At 40.3% G+C, this 26,216-nt stretch overlaps 2 protein-coding genes across 3 annotated transcripts in view; both read right to left on the reverse strand.

The window, feature by feature from the left end:
• Positions 1-11,571, reverse strand: part of LOC118814899 (neuronal migration protein doublecortin-like) — an 82,956-nt gene extending 71,385 nt beyond the window's left edge. For both annotated transcript variants that reach the window (XM_036580770.1, XM_036580769.1), the window contains exon 1: positions 11,481-11,571. The gene's annotated coding sequence lies outside the window, so the exon portion shown is untranslated. The remainder of the gene's footprint in view (positions 1-11,480) is intronic.
• The window catches only part of LOC118814616 (RNA-binding protein 25-like), a gene marked incomplete at its 5' end in the record, with an annotated part of 36,301 nt that overhangs the window by 7,391 nt on the left and 2,694 nt on the right, over positions 1-26,216 (reverse strand). The window contains 1 exon segment of the mRNA XM_036580313.1: positions 11,834-11,867. Within this exon segment, the coding sequence (XP_036436206.1) occupies positions 11,834-11,867 (34 nt within the window).

Here is a 26,216-nt window from a genome sequence, read left to right on the forward strand (position 1 = left end):
TTTATTCACGACATCATCAGCGATTAGTCACCTTAACTCTCATCACAAAGCTGTCGACTTTAAAAGATCTGAAGTCGTTTGATCCACAAATACAAACTGTAATTTCTTTATGGCTTCTCATTCACCGGCTTCTCATTCAAATTTCCTAAACTGTGCAGAACGTAACAGCAGCACCATTTAAGGTGGACTGGAGAATTCATATAGGAGGCCAGTTTTAGCCTCGTAGTTCCTACACACTAAAGACAAAAGATGGTTCCTCAAGCGTTCTTTGGTAAAAGGAATGGTTCAATTTAGAGCCAGGAGTTCTACATAGAAACGTTTCAGGCTTACATGGTTCCCCGCATGGTAAAATGGTTCTTCAGATTGATGGAGAATGTGATGTATATGGTTTAAACCAGACTCTATTGTATACAAATACATACATATACACATACATTGACATTGTGACAATAGCAGAACCCTTTCTGGCGCTACATAGAACCAAATACAACACATTCTCCATAAAGATTTCACAATGCAAAGATTCATTTAAGGCACGAAATGGTTCTAAACAGAACGATTCCCTTTACTAAATAACTCTTGAAGAACCATCTTTGTTAACCGTCTATGCTCATAGATGCAGGATAGACTAAGAAGTTCCACTGCTTTTCTTATAGGGTTCTACTGGGGAACCCAGCACTGCAGAGTGTTTGGATCTGAGACTTTTAGAGTTTTCAGACTTTGACGCTGATTTACGCTGCTTTTGCTGCAGTTAATGTTTCCCTGAGGTCACAGCATGTTTACTGGACGATGGGTTTGGGCTCCTCCACACACATCTGCTGTCAACACACACGTCCTCACATCTGTCTCTCACTCGTTCTTTGTCTCTCATACACATTAATGCACTCTCACACAGACTGTTCACCCAATCAATATCCCCTCGTCAATATCCAAACTTAATCTTAACCCCATTGTGTCACATCAAGCAGGTCATCAATAAACGTCAATAAGCGTCCAGCCTGAGTTTGGCCAGTTGTGGGTTTGGATTTGTTTGGGAAAAAAACAAAAAAAAATGGGGAAGTAAATTTCTGACGACTTGAAAATTGAATGCATTTTGATTCAGGATCATTATTTTCAATTTAAAAATAACTAAATATATGAATGTTTTATGGCTGGTGAAACTGTTATAGACTGAAATATGCACAATGAAAACAACATTTTATCAGATTCTTAAGTCTTTTATTATAAAAAATCAACTTTAATCTTAACAGCTTCAGATACACTGCAAAAAATGTATCTTAGCAAGTGAGCTCATCTTAAATATAGTTAAAATATATAATATTTCTCATGCTGAGATTGTTTTAAGCCTACTATACTATTATGTAGCTAATTTCTGGAGATTTTTACTTGTTTCAGTGATTTCAGTAAGTCAAATGATCTCACCAAACTGGCATATAATTTTGTTTGTAAGAAATATGCCTGAAACAAGATATAATGAGATTATTTGACTCACAAAAATCACTTAAAACAAGTAAAATGTCTAGAAATAAGTTAAATAGTCTTATAATAAGCTGACAACACTCTCAACATGATAAATATTAGATATAATTTAATACAATGACTAGATTTAAGATCACTTGTCAGTTGCTTGCAGTTTACTTACATTAATCATGCAAAGGGTTCTTTGAGTGTTCAGGGTTCAATATAGAACCATTTGTTTGCTAAAGAACCCTTGAAGCACCATCTTTTTGAAGAGAGTGAAAACTAAGCTCATTATCAATTTCTGTTCCTGCGTATTTGAAATGAGTGACTTGAATTCTCGATGTTTTACTGTCTATCTCTTCATCGGTTCGCCTTCAGGTCCCTTCAAGAGCCCTCAGATAACCCCCCTTACATCTCGTACACAGCTTGTGTGGGCTGACATCCTCCCCAACACCCCCCCCCCTCCCTCCAACACCTCCAACACAAAAACTCTTCCCCTGGAGCGTTCTGATTTCCTTTCAAGAGTGAAATTTGTCTGTTAAATTCTTAATGCTGTGCTTGCATTGTTAAAGGATTTCCGCATGTCGCTCACAGAGAGCGAGAGAGATAAAGACAGAAAGAGGGAGAGAGAGAGAGAGAGAGGGAAAGATGGAGAGTGAAGGTCTTGTACAATCCGGATTAAAGACGAACAAAAGGCAAAAGCAAACACCAGCAGAGCGGGAAATAAAAGAAAGAAAACATGAAAGGAAACTGTGACTGTCTACATCAAACTACAATACCCATCATTCATAGCAAAGCCGAGAGCTGAACTGAAGCGTGTGCTGCGTTCGAATGCTAATCAAACGGTTGTAAACCAGATGGTTAACTAGTAAATACAACTTCGCTCTGTTTGGGTGCTCAGGTTCTGTGTTATAGGTCACATCTCATTAAAACTCACGTATCACCTACACTGTTAGAAATAAAGGTTCTGTGCAGGAACATTCATCAGGTCGTTCATCAAGATACAAACAGTGTAAATGTTCCCTCAAAGCTCCAACAGTGGTTCTAAGGTCTGATTGTGAACCTTAAATAAGTTTTTCCAGGTGAAAAGTTCGTATTTGTACCTTTTCATAACCGAATGTTTTAAAACAGAACAGTAAAATAAAGTCCTGGAGACGAGACGGGGTGTGTGGAGTCAGTACAGCTTAGAACATATCATTTCAGTGGATTATGGTTCAGTTATATTCCCTGACTAAAGGTACTGAGATGGAGCCTGGAGGGTTCCACCCCAGTGACAAGAGGGGAACTGACCCAGTGACAGCTTAGTACCTTTTGTTTACAAGTGGGAAAATAGGTACTTTCCAGTTTCCAACATCACTCAAATCCAGCATTAGTTATATTCTTTAACCCCTTAAAATCTCACGTTTATTACATACTAAGGCTTATTATTCAGTAATTAAAGGGGCTTCAATGCAAACTGGCTGAGCTATTCTTAGGTTATAGAGGGTGGTAATGAAACTTTGGGCCAGCCTGTGGACCCTGGCCATTTAAGGGGTCATTTCCTTACCTCAAATGTAGTTGTTTAGCAAAGACGTAACTGGTGTTTTAGCACTGGAGCTACAAGGTTAATGTAGCTAACAAGCAATGGAAGCTTACAGCCCACCAATCATCACACACTCGTCTGAGACTGAGTGGAGGTTTTCAGTACTTCTAATAGACCTGATTATGTGGTTTCTGGCACTGTATGACTCAGTAGCCACGTTTACATGCAGCCTGATAATCCGTTAATAATCCGACTAATAGCGCAATCGGAATAGAACACGTTCATGTAAACACCTCGATCGGAATAGTCTAGTCCAATTGAGGCCATTCTGAATACAATGTCTATCTGATTGATCGAGGTGGGTAATCCTGTAAATAATCTGTTAAATAGAAGAATAATATCCGTGTAAACGCCTGTATCTGATTACATTCCCTATCGGAAAGTTTAAGTCCGTTCTGATCGTGTTCGTCTCGTCATAGTGAAAGTTTATACCGTTCAACATGGCGGAGCAGAAACTGGTCTGCAGAGGAGACGAAGTTTATGCTCTGATCTTTAAAAGACGGCGGTGGGACGGACGTCCGGCTTATGTGTCTCAGAACACGACGTCTTCCTCTCGGCCTTCTTTAATAAGGACATGTGAAGGACGTTTTCCTGAGTCTGACATCATTTTAAAGCAATTAAAAACACAAGCGCTGCTCACTGCTGCTCATCTCACTCTGACTGGACTCACGTGATGCTGGTTGTCATGGTAACGTCTACACTAAGCGGTTCTCTACACATGTGCGTAATTTTGGATCTGATTACCTGTAGTGAGCACGTAAACTGAAATTTTTCATCAGATTGTTGAGTAGAGTGAGAATAAACACCTCAGTCTAAATCTATAATTGGAATGTATTCAATAGAACTGGTGAAAATCATGGCATGTAAACAGACATCGCAAAGCCTCATTCTGCTCACTTATATACATGTTTATTGCAAATTTGAATAAATAAGTGTTCAGCCTGAGCTCTTATGCCAGCATCATCACACAAATATCATCTCTGGTTTTTGGTCTGAACTGGCCTTGCGTCACGCTTTATGACGAAGCACCGCTCTCCGAGACTCCAGCCTGCAAACCATTAACCTACTTCACTTCTCCATGACAGAAACTGAGCCAGCTCACAAATCAAAGCCAGAACTCGTAAAGAAGACAAATGGGCGAAGTTACGCTGGCCGTCTTTCCCTCTTTAGGATATCGGAGAAGAGGCAGCCGCTCCAGAACTCATTTACAGAGTTCATGGACTCGCTGAGGAAAAAAAGCATCCTTAAAAAGAGATTGCTCGCAGCTTTAATGTGGAAACTCTTGACTTCTTCGGTCACAAACATCAAAATCAGGGTTGTAGTTACATTGAGTACCATAACAGAGGCCAACAGGAAAAACTCAAGGTCAGTGGTCACATTCATGATCGGATTTCTGTTAAATATAAGATATTAAACCATTGACCCCTTTCGGCAGGCCCCCTAGTGGCCAGTCTGTCGGCGGAATGTTAATCCGCTCGTCAGATGTTTTTATTAATATAGTCAAAAAAAAAATCTGATTCATAATATGTAATATAGGCATTTATAGACAAAATCTAATAAAAATATAATTAAAATCTTGTAACATCTAATTTTCTTCCAGGCTAGACTGAGGAACCTTCAAACAGGCTGAAACTGCACTTTATAGTGAAATTGCATTTTATGTTTTATAACAAAACATTATTATTATGTTTTGTTGATTTTCTAGGTGAAAATGTTACAGACAACACATTTAAATAATACAATTTTTAGTGCACAATTTTAATGTGTTTGTGGGGTTTTGAACATAAAACAAAGTATAAAAGGTGCCATTACTTTTGCACAGGCTACATTTTACGTTTTGTTTATCTTTCTTAATACGTCAAAAATGTTACATTCAGTAAATCTCTGCGGAACAAAACCTCATCTCCATTTTTGTCATTTTGTACTGGAATTTGAAATGCCAGCTGCCCTTTACAAGGTTATAATTTCATGAAGGATGGACCAATAAAAAAGCTCCAAAAATACTTTTAATTACTTTCCATTCAAAGTTAAGATCATTTTTCTCTTCACCTGTAAAGTCACCATTTTAGAGATATGGCCTTTTATTCAACCGCAGTGGATTAAACAGTAACTGTGTATTAAACGGTGCAGAAGTGTGTCTCTGTAGAGGATGTGTGTCTTATTTACGCTCAGAAAATCAACAACAACATTGAATTTGACCAAAACTTCTGCACACAGCGGTGTGTGAGATATACAAATATTCTTTGGTCCATTTGTCCTCTAAGTTCTGTGGCACCATATCAAATGAATGGGTCAAAAAACTTGTACAGCACAATTAATCATTAGAATAAATAAAAAAAGCACAAATAGAGGACAAAAATAACAAGAATTAATTGTTTTCAAAGAATTAGTTGATTTTTTTAAGCTATTTTGGTTCCAGATTTCTCCTGGACGCCTCTAGACATCACAGAGATTCGTCCATCAGCAGCTCCTGATTTAACATATTGAAGTATTGATTGATGACTCACTGACACACTATTTATTATACTAATATTATTTCTATTTATTCTAATATCAGTGTTTTTCTCTGAGCAAATAAATTCACAGATCTGTCTGTATATATATATATATATATATATATGTAATACAATACAAAGATAGTTCTTCAAGGATTCCTTAGTAAAGAAAATTTTACCTTTGCATGCCCAGGTGTTCTTTGCATGGTGAAATGGTTCTTCGGATTGATGGAGAACGTGTCGTATATGGTTCTATAGCACCAAAAAAGGTTCTGCTATTGTCATGATGTCAAGCTTGTAACTATAAAGGAACCCTTTTTGGTGATATATAGAGCCATATACAACACATTCTTCATCAATCTAAAGAACCATTTCACCATGCAAAGAACCATTTAGGCATTCAAATGGTTCTTTGAGTGTACATGGTTCTATATAGAACCTTTGTCTTTACTAAAGAACCCTTGAAAAAACAAATTTTAAGGGTGTATTGTTAAGGTCATGGCAGGTGTATGTGGCCTTTCTGGGACGGGTTACAGGCCCAGACGGGTTTCTTTGTGAACAGTCTATCAGGTATTGTGTGTGTGTGTGTGTGTGTGTGTGTCCGCCACCCGTCGTGATCAGACCTTAATTACATCCTTAATTAGCACATAAAGCAAAGCTTCTGCACTATCTTTAGCCTCTAATGATGGGATTTCAGCGCGCTAGCTCCGTCTGACTGCCTGACCTTTTAATGCCCACCAACGTAAACACAGTCTACCTGAAAAAACAGGGGAGAGAGACACAGAGACAGAGACAGAGAGAGAGAGAGAGAGAGACAGAGAACGAGATTCGCACCCTTCCCTAAATCCACTCCCCCTGTATTTTTCCATTTCGCCCTCAAACAAAGAGCCACGTGTCGCATCTCTCGGCTAAACGCTAATGTCACAAAATCAAGCCCGCCGTCGCGTTTCGCCGAGATGAAAACCTCCTCCTGATACCTTTTCTCTGTTCATCCGAGGAATTTTACCAAAATAAAGGCTACCAGTTCGACCTTGGAGAGCCTGCGTGAGTCTGAAAGCGCTGGCGCTAGCGGCTCGCGGCGGCTAGCTGTGACTTTGTCTGCCTGTGTGGCTGATTAGCAGTTAGCGGTTAGCATTAGCGGTGGTGGTGGCGTTTGGACAGGGCAGCGTGTGGCATTTATGCCCGGGCCAGCGTCCAGCTAGACTGCCTGCAGGGATTGCAGCAGCTTTTCCAATTAAAGACTGGATCCTTCCCCACAGCATCACACACACACACTCACACACACACACACACACACACACACACACACACACAGTCACACACACACACACACACACTCACACACACAGTCACACACACACACACACACTCACACACACACACACACACACACACACTCACACACACAGTCACACACACACACACACACAGTCACACACACACACACACACACTCACACACACAGTCACACACACACACACACACTCACACACACACATTCACACACATACACACACACACTCACACACTCACACACACAGTCACACACACACTCACACACACTCACACACACGCTAGCATGACAAAGCTACGCTATGACTCACAGAACTGTATACTAACACCTGAAAATGACACCGAGCACTGAGACAACAAAAGCCAGCTAGCCTGAAGTCAAACACGTGCACACACTGCACTGTGCAAAAGTAAGAGACCCCCTTCGCTTACTTAATTTCCTTTTTCTGGAAATATTTGTGAGATTAGATATGAGATAATCCACTTGCATGAGGAAAGAGAAAGTCGAAGGAAAATAAGTGATTGAAAGGGAGATTAAAAGCTACAGAGAAAATGTGGCTCCTAACAACCACCTGGAAGACCTGGTAGACACCTAAACTGCCCCTATCAGATAAACAGCCTTTAAACTTAAAGCTCAGATTGATGGAGAATGTGTTGTATACGGTTCTGCATAGTTCTACAGTTACTATGTCACACTTAAGAAAAGATGGTCCTTTATTAAAGATGGTTCTTCAAGGGTTCTTTAGTAAAAAAAAAAAATAAATAATTGTTCTATATAGAACATTGAACAGTCAGACTGAGGGACAACGTGTTGTATATGGTTCTGCATAGGACCTTTTTGGAAAGGGTTCTGTATAGCACCAAAAAAGGGTTTTTCTATAGTTACAATGTCAACCTTCACACTTAAAGATGGTTCTTCATTAAAGATGGTTCTTCAAGGGTTCTTTTGTAAAAAAAAAAAATGCTTCTATATAGAACACTGAACACTGCATCATGAAAGGGTTCAACAGACTGATGGAGAATCTGCTGTAGATGGTTCTATATAGAATCTTTTCGAAAAGGGTTCTATATCGCACCAAAAATGGTTCTGTTGTTACAAGCTTGATGTCGTAAAAATAGAAGAACTTTTTGGTGCCATAAAGAACCCTTTTCAAAAAAGTTCTATGCAGAACCATCTACAGTACATTTTCCATCAGACTGAAGAACCACTTCACCATGCAAAAACCCTTTAAGCATGCAAATGGAAAGAACCATCTCTTGAAGAACCATCTTTTTCTAAAGTGTATATTAGACAATCCACTTGCCTAAAAAGGAGATGAAAGAAGCTAAATGTTTCCAAAATCAGTTCAAAAACTGATTAAAAGCTCCAGAGAAAATGTGTCTCCTAACAACCACCTGGAAGAGCTGGTCGACCCCAAAACTGCCCCCGTCAGATAAACAGCACTTAAAGCTTTCATCTTTGAGAGAGAGGAGAAAATCAAGCTGCTTCAGATCTGAAAACATCCACAGGTGTTTCTGTCCATCCTTCCACTGTGGGAAGACGACTCAGCGCTGTGGGTCTGAAAGGATGTGTAGCTGTCAAGAAGAACCTCACTGAGAAAAGGAGACGGACACATCAAACAAAGAAGCTGAACAATGGACTGACCACCCCAGAGTCCAGACCTCAACACCACTAAATGTGTTTGATTACTTCAGAAAATGATCAACCTGCTTATACACAAACATAAGTCATTTCAGGGTATCGTACTGGGGCGCCGCCCGTGTGGTATGTGTTTATGCTAAACGCCCCTAAACTTTATCAGCTTTTGGTCATTTAGAAAGCCTAAAGCTAGCGCTAATGCTAGTATTCACCTATAAATACTACACATACATCCCATATAGAAACCTGATATATGGCAACATATGGGTTTCAAATTAGTGACTCATATTATCATATTATGATTTACCTTTCATCCAACTTATGTGACATATATATGATACATGTATGCCAACTTATTTATAATTGGCCATTTTCAAATCAACACATCAACATATAGGCTACAAACATATATCACTGCTGTCAGGACAAAACCTCGTATCTCAATTTTTTACATTTTTCAGTTTTTGACATAATTTGAAAATGTCTGCTGCTCTTTACATTGTGTGTAAATTTCATGATGAATGGACCAAAACAAACAGCCCAAAATTACTTGGAAAAAAATCTGGTTCCATTGACTTACATTAAAAGTAGAGTATGTTTTTTCCTTCTCCTGTAAAGTTACCATTTTGGAGATACCAGGTTTTGTTCTGACAGCAGCGACATGTAACTCATATAATGAACAATATATGATAGAAGACATTATAATTATAGATAGTGACAGATGGCATATATTACTCATAAATTACTCATAAAAAAACTGCAATTTACATAATATTCATTCTTTGTTTTTTCCACATACGTCCCAGTGAAGTGAACATTAGTATAATAGCTACATAACTCTAAATACATGCACATTATAAACTATTAAAACATGAAATTATTGAAGGTTAAACATACTTCTGTTGCTGTTGTTCTGACATAATTTGAAAGTACCTGTTGTTCTTTACATTGTGTGTACATTTCATGACCAAAAGAAACGGCCCGAAAATTAAATTACTAGGAAAAAATTCTGGTTCCATTGACTTACATTAAAGGTATGTAAGCATAATAGCTACATAACTCTTGATACATGCAGATTATAAGCTATGCAGTAAAAGCATTAAAACATGAAATTAATGAAAGTTACACATATCTCTGTTGTCGGAACGAAACCTTGTATCTCCAACATGGTAACTTTACAGGAGAAGGAAAAAACATACTTCACTTTTAATGTAAGTCAATGGAACCAGACATCTTTCCAAGTCATTTTGGGCCGTTTCTTTTGGTCTGTTTATCATGAAATTTACACACAATGTAAAGAGCAACAGACACTTTATAATGATGTCAAAAACTGAAAAATTCTTGCCTGACCTGTTATGATATGTGTATATATGGCCACACATCCATATGGGATTATAAACGTTTATGGCAGACAGTGCCTTGGTAGTCATGACTCGCCTTACATGAACCCTCCCCACCCACTCCAACCCCCGGCACCCCTCCCACGCCCAATGAGTGGCATCCAGTGACGCTGAGCAGGGAATTAGCCTTGCTGCCTCACAGCTGACAGAGGGGCCGGCCATACACCCATCTGCTCAGCTAATGGACAGTGCTAAATCACACACACACACACACACACACACACACCAGCCCCCCACTACTACGTCATCCAGGAGGTCTATTGTCTCAGCATGTTTCCTGGTGTCACACGCCACTGGTTCCAGTCCATCACTCTCACTGCTAGCGCACTCCCACCAGCAGCTAACACCATTACTAGCAACAGTGCTGCTCAGGTTACTATGCTAACACACACACACACACACACACACACACACACACACACACTAGTGTGTGTTTATGGTATTTCCAAGGTCTTCTGTCAATGTGCTGCACCAAACCCAACTCTCCCTTTAAAGCATCTGCCCATTGACTTCTACTCTAAGTGAGCTCAGAGTGGGTGAGTCTGTGGTCTCCTCTAAGTTCAGGGAGGCGTGTTGAGATGATGGTCTGAGCTAATCGAGCGTATCGATACAGATGAAGCAGATGGAGATCAGGATGAAGAAACACTGCAGTGACCTTTAACCTCAGCAGCCAGATCAGCTTTGGGCTCTTTTGAAGGGATATATATGTATATATATATATATATATATATATATATATATATATATATATATATTATTGTGTCATAAGTCCAGAAACATCTTCAGTAGCCTCTCCCCCCAGCAGGCCTTCACCTTTACAATGAGGTGGCCACACAGTTTAGCTGTAAAATGACCCCACCGCCCTCAGTTTACCTCAGCAGAGCGTTTTAAACTCTTTGGCTCCTCAAATGAATCGATATTTAACCAAAACACCATCAAATTCACACTTTTCTACAGCAAAAACGCCCCTTTTTAAAGGAAATCTGACAGAAATGACGGTTAAAAAGCCGTTAACGACCGTTATGGCCGTTATGACCGTTACTCCCTCCTCAGTTCGAATTCAAATCGCGTTCGTTCCATTGTACAGCACCGGCGCGAGCTGCACTACAGCAATTGAGAGGCTGGGGCTGGCACGCGCACACACAAGCAAGCGCGCGCGCACACACGCCCCAGCAAAAATCCCCACTCTGTCAATTTAAACCCAAACGCGAGCGGATACAAACTTTAGAAGCCGATTTAAACGTTTTAATCAGATTCAGATGCGCTGTTTGCGTTATTTCGAGCTGCAGAGGATGGAAAATAAAACTTTCATACTGTCAAAATTCGATTTAATGTCTGTTAAAAAAGACTTTTAAATGCATTAAAGAAGTCAGGGATGAATGAATACAGTGAATGTTTTAGTGGAATCGCTCCCACCTGCGGGTCTCGCGCTGTAATAAAGCCCCCCCGCCCCCCATCCCCACCCCTCCCACCACAACCCCAACACCCCAACACCTTCAGCAGGTAACATTCACCAAAAATAGCGTTACTGAGATTCGAGCGCGCGCCTCCTGTCTTTCCCCCTTTTTCACCCCCGTTCCTGTACGGAGTGCCCCGGGTGCGGTACTTACCCCAGCGCTGTTGCACGCGGAGCGTGTGTGACTGACTGACTGAGTGAGTGTGAGTGTGTGTGAGTGTGTGAGGGTGGGTGTGGATGCTGCAGGAGCGCGAGCCTGCTCTCCGTGCCTTTGTCTGCCGGTGCTGCCTTGCCGGTTAAGTGCCCGCGTGGTCCTAGCGCCGCCTAGGCTCATGCGCGAGCACGCACACACATACACACACACACACACACACAACCGTTTAGTGACAAACCGGAGTTTACGCGGTTCATGGATGACGTCATCCGCCTAGAGGAGGTGTACAGTTCGAGACGGACAGCAGTTTTTCCATTCATTGTTCAGAGGAGCTAAAGGCATTAGCCCCACACCTCTCTCTCTCTCTCTCTCTCTCTCTCTCTCTCTCTCTCTCTCTCTCTTACAGAAGAAATGCTTTATCTGGTCAGTGAAGGAGTAGTGTTGGCAGTAAAAAGGAGCTGATGTCCTTATTGATAACGGAGAGAAAGAGAGAGAACAAGACAGATAGAAGAGGGAGGCAGAGAGAAGGGGAGGAGAGAGAGAGAGAGAGAGAGAGAGAGAAGGAAACGAGAGAGAGAGAGAGGAAGGGTGGAGAGAAGGGGAGGATAGAGAGAGAAAAAAGAGAAGGGTAGAGAGAGGAGAGGAGGATAGAGAGAGAAAAAAGAGAAGGGTAGAGAGAGAAGGGGAGGATAGAGAGAGAAAGGAGGACAGAGAGAGAGAGAAGGGAAGTCTCTCTCTCTCTTTCTGTCTGTCTCTCTCTCTCTCTCTCTCTCTCTCTCTCTCTCATCCAGGTGTAGTGACAGTAGAATGTGAGTCCAGGTGTGTGTTGGAAGTGAAGCTCTCTCCCTGCTCTGCCCTTTATCATCATTCTCCACCAAACACCATCATACCCCACAAAACACCAGTATTCTACTTCAAATACCATCATTTTCTTTCAAACACCATCATTCTCCATCCATCATTCTTCAACAAACACCATCATTCTCCACCAAACACTATCATACCCCAACAAATGCCATCATTCTCCACCAAACACCATCATTCGCCATCAAACACCATCATTCTCCACCAAACACCATCATTCTCCATCAAACACCATCACTCTCCATCAAACAGCAAAATTCTCTATCCATCATTCTCCAACATTGTCCATCAAACACCATCACTGTCCTACCAATTCTCCACACATTCTCCTACCAAACAGCAACATTCTTCAAAAAACACCCGAATTCTCCATCAAACACATTTGGCTTTAAAATGTTCCAAGAATAACATCCTAAATGAGCAGGTATGAATGTAGGAGAACCTTCTAGAGACTCCAGCCCTCACTGGCTTGGGTTTGTTCGTCTCTGTTGAGGAACGTTGGCTCGATGTTCTCTGGGCTTGCTGAGAACTTCCAAGGCCCACAGATGAGAGGAAGACTTTTCCTTTATTGGTGCCCAAACTCACAACAAGATAGACACAACAAGATCTGACTTTAGGTCAGTTTTACTGTCCACCTCGGTGTAACACAGGAGCTGAGGTTCTTCACTGAAGTCTGAGTCCTCTTAGCCAGGTTTTCTTTGTTCTGTATCTGGAGAGGGAACGTAATCAGAAACGTAACCCTGAAGCTGATAAACATGCGCTCAGATCTGATAGATATGGCTCAGATTTCCGGTACCTGATCACCTGGCTGGTTCTCTGCAGGGTTACAGGGCTGAAGGTCTGAAACAGATCAGAAGCTCTGCTTTAGCCAGTGTGTGGAGTTCCATTGTGTTCTGAACACAAAGCATGACCTTCTTTTATCATTTCATTCATCTGTGGCCTCAGTTCAAAGACCTTGAAGCACAGAAGAACCTGAAAGCTCAGACTTTCCCAAGAGTGAGAACTGAAAAGGACAGAGTAAACAGCAGTGCTGTGTGATTAGTCGTCTGGTACACACACACATACACACATTTACAAGTACTTATATGGAATAATATATGTGATGATATATATGCAAAACCTGCATGTACCTATATGTAATAATAACAATCCCATATACATTATGCATATTACGTTAAAGACTAGATGTGATAATTATATAGTATGCATATTACATATATAGTATGCAAATGTATTTGTACGTTTATCTATATGTTCTTTTATATATATATATATATATATATATATATATATATATATATATATATATATATATATATGTAACCCAAATCCAAAACAACATCCAAAGAAGTTGGGACGGGGGCACCAAAAGGCTGGTAAAGTTGTGTAATGCTAAAAAAAACACCTGGTGGTTAATTGGCCACAGGTCAGTAACATGATTGGGTATAAAAGAGCCTCTCAGAGAGGCGGAGTCTTTCAGAAGTAAAGATGAGGAGGAGTTCACCACTCTGTGAAAGACTGCACCATCAAATAGTGCAACAATTCAAGAAGAACGTTTCTAAACATAACATAGCAAAGAACTTTTGCTTTTCTGTCTGTTGCTGCATCCACAAATGCAAACTAAAACTCTAAAACACAAGGAAGAAACTGTACATAAACTGGATCCAGAAATGCTGCCACCTTCTCTGGGCCTGAGCTCATTTAAAATGGACTGAGAGGAAGTGGAAAAGTTTCCTGTGGTCCAACAAATCAACATTTGAAATTCTTTTTGGAAATCATGGACACTGTGTCCTCCGGGCTAAAGACCACTCAGCTTGTTATTGTGCACATGGCATGGGTGATGCGAACATCTGTGAAGGCGGCATTAATGCTGAACGATATATACATGTTTTGGCAACATAAGCTGCCATCCAGACGACGTCTTTTTCAGAGAAGGCCTTGATTATTTCAGTAAGACAATGTCAAACCACATTCTGCGTGTATTACAACAGCATTGCTCCGTATTAAAAGAGTCTGGGTGCTAAACTGACCTGCCTGCTGTCCAGACCTGTCACCACTGATAACATTTGGCACAATATGAAATGAATCATATGACAAATAAGCCCCCAAATTGTTGAGCAGCTGAAATCCTGTATGAAACAAAAATGAGAAAACATTTCACTTTCTAAACTACAGCAGTGTCTCCTCAGTTCCCAAACGCTTACAGAGTGTTGTTAAAGAAGAGGTGATGAAACACAGTGGTGAACAGGCCCCCGTCCCAACTTTTTTGGAACATGTTTTTGGCAACAAATTTATTTTTCAAAGAACAATAAAATTTCTGTATACGTGTGTGTGTGAGTGTGTGTGTGTGTGTGTGTGTGTGTGTGTGTGTGTGTGTGTGTGTGCGTGTGTGAGTAGCACACACAGGCTGAGCTTTGTGCTGTGTGGTCAGTTGGACTGTTGCCCACTCTGGCTGGTCTGCTCCTCCAGCTGATAGCGTAAGGCTGATGTGTGGGAGGATTAAACTCGCTCTCTGTTCTCCTCAGTGAGGGTGTATGGGAGCTCTACAGGGGCTGCGTTAACATGAGAGGGACACATGGACGTCCATATGGGACCATACACCGTAGAGGAGGTACTTGCGTGTGTATATACGCGTGCGAAAGAAAGAAGAAAGAATGCATATTCAGTGACGGAGCTGACATGAGAAGACAAACAGATGAGAAGCATAAAGATACAGTAACAAGGAACAGATGATGATAAAGATAAACAGATGAGGGAACCGCTGATCCAGACTGATCATGTTCTTATGAAAGTCAGTCTGTGTGTCAGTGGTGAACAGTCAGTATTAGAGCTAGGTGTTCATTTTGGGTCATTAATTTTAAAACTTGGTCAAAAACAAGAAAAAAAGGCTGCTACATTAGATATAATCTTCTACTAGCACCCCTATGGTTTCCTAATGGTATGTTAGCTCTCAAAATGAAAATTTTTTGGCCATTCTAGATTAAACACAGACATTTGAAGTTTCTAGAACCTCCAGAAAGACTAAAGTGACCTTTTTACCGCTCATTGCAAATCAAAGCATGATTTGTTGATTCCTCTGTCACTTTCTAATTATCGTTGTTGTTGGAAGAAAACCTCGTATCTCCATTTTTGATGTTTTTCAGTTTTTTACATAATTTGAAAATGCCTGTTACCCTTTATGTTATAAGTAAATTTCATGATGATTGGACTAAAAGAAACGGCCTAAAATGATATAGAAAAAACTCTGGTTCCATTGACTTACATTAAAAGTAACGTATGTTTTTTCCTTCTCCTGTAAAGTTACCTTTTTGGAGATATGAGGTTTCCAACAACAGTGTTATGTTGGTAGTTAATCTAGTCCAGCTCCTGAAGTCCTAACCAATGGGAGAGCTCACTTAGCTGCATCTACCAAGATACCACAGAGAAAGAAATCCTGATTGGATAATTTTCTATAAGGTGTTTCAAGAATTTAACCATTTTGTTTCAACCATATTACTCCATTACTAGCTGAGATTACAGCAAGCATGATGAATATGTTAAAGACATACTGTTTTGACCTGGTCTGGTCAGCATAAAATAAAGAAACATTCCTGCCCTCCCAGTTCCCCAACTTACAGGTACAACCACACACACGTTACCTAAGCCGCTTATCCCTCTGGGCCGCTCCCAGCAGTCACTGGGTGGAAGGCAGGAAACACCCTGGACAGGCTGCCAGTCCATTACAGGGCAGACAGACACAGACACACACACACCCAGTGTCCAGTCAGCCTGACTTTGGACCAGAATGCCCAGAGGAAACCCATGTAGACACGAGGACAACATGCACAGCCACACAGAAAAGACCCTGGTCACCCGGCTGGGGAATCGAACCCAGGCCCTTCTTGCTGTGACAACTTTTATCACTATTTTTTGAGGTTTGAGTTGGAACAAACAAAATGCATCCTCAATTTACCAAATCAACGCAGACGCATAAATCGGCATTAAGCCTGTTTTCTCGTGAATTCCCAGCCTTAGTGTTTCTTAATTTTTTAAATACTCAAAAGTCAAACTGTTGTATTGGTTTCTGTTTCTGTTGTTTAGTCTGTGAATTGTGTTAGATGTGTTGTGTTTTGTGGCATTAAGCAGCGCTGGGTGGTATTAAGTTTATCTTATTTAGGAGACTGTGAACTGTCTTTAATACAAATGCAACGTCTCGCTTGTGTTTTATGATAAGTCTCAAGAAATGAAACATGCTTTTCCAAAATATCTCATTTTTTGCCGATTGTGAAACTGATGGTTACAAACTCCTTTGCTTTCTGTTGTTTTATTCTAGCTCTTACAGTGAATTCATGGAACTGGAGGCAATAAATCTTAATGGATCATCAGGCCTTGAGTTGACCATTACTCAGCTGGGGCTGCTACACAGATGAGATCCAGAGTATTATCACAACAGCAGAACAGAACTACATCAGTGCTGCACAGCCAAATTCCAGACACAGAATTCCGTAGATTTACATGTAACATGGGAAAAGCAGCAGTGATGCAAATCAGATTTCTGTCTCTCTATCGGAGACGGATTTATGCGGCAGTCTGCAGATGCAGCTCCACAGGCTGAGCCTCAGCTTGGGCAGGAAAGGTCCCTGCAGGGTCGCCACCCGTCCAGGACTTTCCTGGACTGTCTGTCCAGGAAAAATGTATTCTATTCCTGGATACAAAAGACCCAGAACCCAAACGTTTACACATGTAAGCATCTGTTACGAAACTGCTTTTTATCCAGTTTAACCAGCTGTATACAAATAATGGCTTTGATTGGCTCATATTACCATATTGGTGTGGGACCCTCTACAGTCCACCTTCAGTACCTTCAATTCTGGAAATATTTGCACATTCTTAAAAAAGATGGTAATGGAACGGTTCTATTTAGAACCATGAGTTCCATATAGAGCCATTTCATGCTTGAATAGTTCTTTGCATGGTGAAATAGTTCTTCAGACTGTTGTTATGATGTCAAGCTTGTATTCAATAGAAGAACCCTTTTTGGTTCCATGCAAATAACCATTTAGGCAATGAATGTTTCTATATAGAACATACTTTTCTACATAGAACCAGTCTCTTTAACTAAAGAACAAGAATATATAGATTATAAGAATATATATATATATATGAATGACCTGGGTATATAGGCTGAACTGAAGGCCTAGCTAGTCATTAACATCAGGTGTTAGCAAAATTTGCCACATCTTTGTTTTTGTTTTTGTTCTGGCCCAGTTAATGGCTGCATCCTCAGTCCGGATTTGGCCCACGTGCTGTAAAGTGAGTAGAACTAATGGATGTGGCCCAAAATTGGCCCAAATACATTGCTGGACCACAACATCCATGCCAGATTTGGCCCACAAATATAGACACGAGATGGAACTGTATGAAGCTGTCCAGGATCTGGCCCTATTCTGGCCCTCCTGCCTAACATCTGCTTGGTAGACAACCAAAGGTTGTGTAAGTAAGCAAAACTCGGCCCAAAACTGTCTCCTATCTGAGAGTTAGCTCGCTAGCTAACTGTCCAACGTCCAATTGTCTATTTGTCAGGCATCTGTGGAACTGAAGCTACTCTTAATACTGAAGCCACAGAACTGTTCCTTCAGGGACTGACCAAGTAAAATGGAACAAAGAAAAAAAAAGACAGTGATGTATTAATGAAATTAAACACTGAACAGCCGTATCTCCAGCAGGTCCCTGGGGTCCAGGGTGGAGGAAACTCATCAGAGTGTGTTTAAATGGAAGAGCCGCAGGGTGTGTTTAGTTCTCCATTACACCGCGGTGGAGTGGAGGTGGATATTTGTGTATCAGGCAGAGATAACAACCTGTTCTGAGTGGATAAAGAGAGTCAGGTTTACTGGGAGTGAAAGTAATGGAGAATATTTACACTACTAATCACACCGTCTGACCAAAAGTATCCAGACAGTCCTTCTGAAGAGTGAATTCAGATAGTTTAAGGTCTGAAAAGCTGACACAGCTTGTATAATCTTCATAGAAAAGCACTGACCAGTAGAATAGGATGCTCTGGAGCAGCTACACATGAGCCTAAGGTAACCATGCCCAGTGCCAAGTGTGGGCTAGAGGGGTATAAAGCCCCCCCCAGCATTGGGCTGTGGAGCAGTGGAGCTGTGTTGTCTGGAGTGATGGAGTTCCATCCAATACCTTTGGGATGAGTTGGAGTGATCCAGAACTGAGTGATCCAGAACCTGACCTCACTAATGCTCAATCAACTCCTCACAGCCAACATCTAGAGTCTTCCCAAAAGAGTCGAGGCTGTTACTGCAGCACAGACTCACTATTAACACCTTCATTTCAATAGAAACGCTGGAGTCGACAGACTTTTGGGGTATTTTATATCCAGATTATGTCCAGATACATTTTCTCCACATTATATTAACGCCTGGCCAAATGGAGTGAGATCTACACAAGGTTCCCAAATGGTTCCTGGCTTGTGTTTAAACCTTTAACGGGTAGAGAAACTTTGCTGTGTAACGAAGCAACATTTTCATGATCAGAAGCAAATATTTATAGTACTGCGCAAAAACCAAAGACCACCCTTTAATTCATAAAGCGCTGTGTGTAGTGTAGAGATGGTGTGTGTGTGTGTGTGTGTGTGTGTGTGTGTGTGCAATGTGTGATATGTGTTGAATGCAGCAGAGACAGCTGAACAGCTCATACACACCCAGCACAAACACAGCAGCCAAAAACAGACCACCACACCCAGAACAGCCCCCCACAACCTGATCACACAGAAAGAGGGAGAGACAGAGAGAGAGAAACAGAGAGACAGCAGAGATAGATAGATAAATAGATAGATAGACAGCTAGATAGATAGAAAGACAGACAGACAGATAGAGAGCTAGATATATTATTAGATAGAAAGACTGACAGGCAGATAGATAGATAGCTGGATAGATAGATAGACTCATAGACAGACAGACATAGCTAGATAGATTGTTGGACAGATAGACAGACAGACAGACACAGATAAATAGATAGTTAGATAGACTGACAGACAGACAGACAGACAGATAAACAGAAAAATCGATAGACAGGCCACTTTATCAGAAACCCCTCTCCTATAGCTCCACCTTGCTGGTGTTCAGTTAAAGACTGTAGACTCATCTGCTGAGGTACAGTTTGTTGTCCATCCTCTAGTCCTTCATTAGTGATGACCACAAAGTCACTCCTGTCTGAAAAACCCAGCTACACCGCTGTGCCTAATACACCCATACCAGCACCACACCCATGGGGGTGTTGGGGAGGGGTTGTTGGACAGTTGTGTCTCTGTGGGGGTCCACGTCCATTGGGCATGTCCCAAACACATGCTTCTTTCTGTGTCTGATGGGTCTGGATGTGTCTGGTGTTTCCTCTTGTTTAACTGTGTGGTCACTGTCTCCTTCTGCTGCTGTACTGATTTTGCTCATGTTTACTATGTTGTTTGACTTTTTTGTTGTTGTACTATGTTTAATTTCAATGTTTTCAGTTTGAGAATGGTGGATATAAATGAAACATTATTATTAATACTTTTATGAATAATAATAATAATAATAATAATAATAATAATAGTTATAGCTCATTCTACTATTATGATGACAAACATGGTATAAATGTTAATTTGTAATTAAAGTGTTATATATATATATATATATATATATATATATATATATATATATATATATATATATATATGAGAGTAACACCACTTACTGTAACCCCACTGATATATATATATATATTCGTTCATGACTTCAAAGTATACTGTGTCTTGTTATTAAGCCTTTATAGAGGAAATCTGAGGAAATATGCTGCACTGACCCATTAATATTCCCTCATTGTGCAAAACACTGCAAAACACCTCTAAATACTGGTGTAATCCATCAGTGCAGCGCTCTGAGGAGGAAGAGGAGGTGAGATCATGCTCAAAAATAAGGAGTCACAGGAACATTTCACAGCCCACATGGAGGAAAGGACGTGTTTTCTAACGAGCAGCCGGAGATCTGGGCTCCACTACAGGCACACTTTTGTTGTAATAAAGAGTAGATTTAATTTCTATTAACAACTTTAATTAATCTGTTACATATCACACTTAAAACGCTGGCCATGATACAGTTACTGTACACAAGAGAGGAAAACCAACACCGCACACAGAAAACACTGCGCTTGGCTTTTGGGTGATCGTGTATATTTTAATAAACAACACAACTAGAAAATGACAGCTATAAATGAATAAACCACAGTGATTGGTGACCTTGTTGAGTTGAGGCCTTTGTTTAATCCATGGAAAGCAATGCTGCTGCATAAAGTCTCATAGAAAAGTTGCATATATTTCATGTGAAATGTGCAAAAACCATGTTTTTACAAGTAATCAGGTGTTTGATCCCATGTGAACACATGTAAAAAGACACTTTTAACATGTAAAGTGTGCGAAAGCCACCCACACGTCATTCACCTGTGAAATTCATGTGACTTTTCTGAAAAGGAAATTTTGAAAAACATTGAGTGATTTCATATGAAACGTCATACTAGCAAAATGAGTTCAATACGAACACAAAAATATGAAAATGGCTTCTATATTGACAAGATATTTTAGCCTGAAAGCAACTGAGGACCACCACAACATCACCATGACCACCACCGTCACCACTGCTTACTGGTAAGTTAGCTTTCTCTGAATAATGTTCAGATGTCTGCTTGTGTTATCATCACTTAGCAAAGACAGCCAGCTATATATAACATAATCCAGGCTGCATGTGAGGCTAGCTTTACCCATAGCTGGGCTAAGCCTTGCAAACAGTTAGCAGCAAGCATTAGCTCACAATTGCAAGTTAGCTGACTAGTCATGCATTCGGTGAAGATGCTACCAGAAACAGTATCATAGTTAAAAAGCAGGCATTGATACATTATGGCTGAGAGCTCTTGTTTAGTGGTCAACAATCATGTTTAAACAGCACAGAGACTAGTCTTGGTGAGTTTTGGTGATTACAGTTGCATTATATTAGCAGTCTGCTAACGCTGCTGAAAAATCCAGCACAGTGCAGCATGCATTCCATACTGGTCTAAGCTGGTTTATGCTGGTCCAGTGTTGGTCTGGTGCTGCTTTGGCTGGTCACCAAGCATGGTCATGCTGGTTGACCAGCATACAAGCATCCAAAACACAGCATATCGCTGTAGTCGGAAGAAAACGTCGTATCTCCATTTTTGTCATTTTTCAGTTTTTCACATAATCTGAGAGGACCTGTTGCCCTTTACATTGTGTGTAAATTTCATGATGAATGGGCTAAAAGAAACAGCCCAGAATACTTAGGAAAAATGTCTGGTTCCATTGACTTACATTAAAAGTAAAGAAGGTTTTTTCCTTCTCTTGTAAAGTTACCTTTTTGGAGATACAAGGTTTTCTTCCGACAACAGCGATATCCTGGTTATGCTCGTGACCAGCATAACAACTTCCATTGCTGCTGACCAGCATACCAGCATCCAAAACACAACATATTGTAGCGTCCAGAGAAAGAAGAGCCAGAGGGAAACACTGTGTATGCAGGCAAATGCTCTTTTATTGAACAGGCACTCAACTACCCCACAGCCCAATATCACATGCATAACACATAATCACATCTTACTAAAGCAACATAAACATTTGAAACAGATGTCTCTCCTTGTAATGGGAGCATGGTGCCTCCCAAGAGCCTTTGCATGTGGCTTTTTGGCATGACCACGCCTCCTGTGCTCCTGCAGCCAGTGGTGGATGCCACAATATGCTGTTAATTACTGCTGTATGAATTTTGATTATACTGTTGTTATGATCTTTCAGCTCTGTGGCTAAAGATCTGTATATATATATATATATATATATATATTTGGAGCATCTCTATTGGTCCATTGATTATGAAATTTTCACACAATGCAATGGGCAGCTGCTGTTAAAATTATGCAGAAAGCTAAAAATCTAAAAAAAGAAATTTTTGGACGGTGACGATATATTAACATTTATATATATGGACCAATAGAGATGCTCCAAAATCACTTGTAATAAAACCTCTTTACATCAACGGACATTAAAAGTTAAGAACGTTTTTTGCTGATATGTCGCTGCTGTCTAAACAACACCTTGTATCTCCATTTTTGTCCGTTTTTCAGTTTTTGACATAATTTGAAAATACCTGTGGTCCTATACATTTTGTGTAAATTTCATGATGAATGGACCAACAGAAATGACCCAGAATTACTTGGAAAGACGTCTGGTTCCATTGACTTTCATTAAAGTAGAGTATGTTTTTTCCTTCTCCTGTAAAGTTTATATATTGACATTTAATTTTGCGCGACTTTCAACATCCAATAGATTTCATAGATTTACTGATATACTGTTGTGTGTTGAATGCTGCACTGGTTGTTGTTGAACAGGCTGGTTCTGAGGTTCTGATGGGCTTCCGTTGGTGCTGTTTATTTAGGCCGATGTGCTTGATGTTGTTATCATACACTGTCCAGCTGTTTTGCCAAGTCTGGCCCTCACACAGTTTAGCAGACTGAAGGTTGTCCACAAGGGGGAGCAAGTGCTCAAGTGGCTTTTGTGTGCATCATTAGAATGGAGGAAGTTTCATAAATAACAGGAATGAAAACAGTCATGGTTATGATATGAAGAACATTAATGTTTTTATCTCGGCTGTGGATGAGCACGGGCAGAAAAGCAGTGGGGGTGCTGTGGAACAGTGGAGCGTAGCATCAGTCACACAGTGTGGACAGAGCACGTCAGCAGAGTCCAGTTACAGCACTGTCAACTCACCAGCTGGCAAAACCAGGCCACTCCACTGATTCTGATTCTGACATTAAGCACACTGAACCAGACCAAGTGAGTGAATCAGCTCCTCCTCAGAGAAAACGTCTCTCTGAGCTGCACTTGAAAGCAGCGTTTGGTCTTAGCGTGCTCCGTGATTGGCGGTCATCTCTGAGACGCAACAGAAGGTGGATATTTTTTACCACAGTCGGGGTCCAGCAGCCTCTCAGCTCACGTTTCCAATCCTCTCCCAATAAAAAGTCTTTTAATCAAATCCCAGCCTGGAAACGGAGACATTAACTCAATCTGAGATTAAATTTCATTTCATAACGGCGGGCCTGAGAGGGTCTGCAGAGGATCAGTGAGAACCTCCAGGGAAAACAGACGCAAACGAACAGAACAGAACAGAGGAGGTAAAACAAATTAGAGTACATTAAAGCTGTGATGATGAGCCTTAAATATCAGGGGTGTAAATCTCTGATCTAACGATTCTATTCAATTACGATTTAATGCATCATCTCAAATTTCACCACAAATCAATTTGACTCGATTGTTTTGAAAGCGATTCAATGCATCATCTCAAATTTCAACAGGAATCAAACTGATTCAATTCTTCAGAAAATGACTTAATGTGTCATCTCACATTTCACCACAAATCATTAAAATTTGATTCTTTATGAAATGATTCAACACATCACCTCACATTACTCTGCAAATCATTTTGATTTGATTCTTTAGTAAATGATTCAGTGCCTCATCTCTCAAATTCTACCACAAATGAATTTGATTCAGTTATTTTGAAAATAATTCAATGCATCATCTCAAATTTCAACAGGAGTCAAACTGATTCATTTTTTTTAGAAAATGACTTAATGTGTCATCTCACATTTCACCACAAATCCATAAAATTTGATTCTTTATGAAATGATTCAACACATCATCGCACATTACTGTGCAAATCATTTTGATTTGGTTCTTTAGTGGATGATTCAGTGCTTCATCTCTCAAACGTCATAACAAATCATCCGATTTGGCTCTATAGGAAACAATTCAATGCATCATCTTAAATGTCACCACAAATGAATTTGATTCAGTTATTTTGAAAATGATTCAATGCATCATCTTAAATTTCACCACAAATGAATTTGATTCAGTTATTTTGAAAATGATTCAATGCATCATCTTAAATTTTGCTGGAAATCGATTCAACAATGGTTCAGAATTCAAATGACTCAAATGTTTCCAAATATTAATTAAATTCAATTCTTTAGAAAGTGGTTCAGTGCATCATCGCACATTTCATCTTGAATTTCACCACAAATCAACTCGATTTGATTCTTTTATGTTCAGAAATAGACTGTGAAGCTTTATATGGAGTAAAAAAATAATGTTTATTTAATTGTTTTTAATGCTAACATTAAGAAAAATCAATGCTGTTGAATCAACACTTTCAGACGCGTTTTTACAGTCCAACTAAATACATGTCCAAAAGGAGAACTGGACGTGTTCAGGTCAAGCATATGAGCAAGAAAACCACCTAATTTGTTATCCAGTTTGTCACCAGCATAAGGAATGAGAGATCAAAGTGAGCTTTACACACACAGTAACATCACACCATTAAATAACACACACACACACACACACACACAAACACACACACACACACACACACACACACACAGCAGTGACAGGTGAGTTCAGAAAGACGGGAAATGACCAAACAGCTGAGTCACACTGCCAGGAAGCCTCCATACACTCACGTTCATAAAAGGAGACACAGAGGAGCTGATATAGTGTTTCTGCTTTGGTGCTGGAGTTTAATGAGTAATAGAGGCTTCCCCTAACTGGCCACTTTATTAGAAACACCTAACTTGTGCTTCCCCTAACTGGCCAATTTATTAGAAACACCTAACTTGTGTTTCCCCTCACTGGCCACTTTATTAGAAACACCACCTTGTGCTTCCACTAACTGGCCACTTTATTAGAAACCCCTACCTTGTGCTTCCACTAACTGGCCACTTTATTAGAAACACCTACCTTGTGCTTCCACTAACTGGCCACTTTATTAGAAACCCATACCTTGTGCTTCCACTAACTGGCCACTTTATTAGAAACACCACCTTGTGCTTCCACTAACTGGCCACTTTATTAGAAACACCTACCTTGTGCTTCCTCTAACTGGCCACTTTATTAGAAACACCTACCTTGTGCTTCCACTAACTGGCCACTTTATTAGAAACACATAATTTATGTTTCCCTTAACTGGCCACTTTATTAGAAACACCTACCTTGTGCTTCCACTAACTGGCCACTTTATTAGAAACACCTACCTTGTGCTTCCTCTAACTGGCCACTTTATTAGAAACACCTACTTTATGTTTCCCTTAACTGGCCACGTTATTAGAAACACCTACCTTGTGCTTCCGCTCCCTGGCCACTTTATTAGAAACACCTACCTTGTGCTTCCTCTAACTGGCCACTTTATTAGAAACACCTACTTTATGTTTCCCTTAACTGGCCACTTTATCAGAAACACCTACCTTGTGCTTCCACTAACTGGCCACTTTATTAGAAACCCCTACCTTGTGCTTCCTCTAACTGGCCACTTTATTAGAAACACATACTTTATGTTTCCCCTAACTGGCCACTTTATTAGAAACACCTACCTTGTGCTTCCACTAACTGGCCACTTTATTAGAAACACCTACCTTGTGCTTCCTCTAACTGGCCACTTTATTAGAAACACCTACTTTATGTTTCCCTTAACTGGCCACTTTATCAGAAACACCTACCTTGTGCTTCCACTAACTGGCCACTTTATTAGAAACCCCTACCTTGTGCTTCCTCTAACTGGCCACTTTATTAGAAACACCTACCTTGTGCTTCCACTAACTGGCCACTTTATTAGAAACACCTACCTTGTGCTTCCACTCACTGGCCACTTTATTAGAAACACCTACCTTGTGCTTCCACTATTAACTATTTAAAACTATCACTTTATTCACTAAAATACCTTAAACTACATTAAATTAAAGCAAGCTCATGAATCCTGTTGGGTGTTACCAAGGAAATCATATCAATGGTGAAGA

The sequence above is a fragment of the Colossoma macropomum genome, unplaced genomic scaffold (genome assembly GCF_904425465.1).
Source record: "Colossoma macropomum unplaced genomic scaffold, Colossoma_macropomum, whole genome shotgun sequence".
Taxonomy (NCBI): Eukaryota; Metazoa; Chordata; class Actinopteri; order Characiformes; family Serrasalmidae; genus Colossoma; species Colossoma macropomum.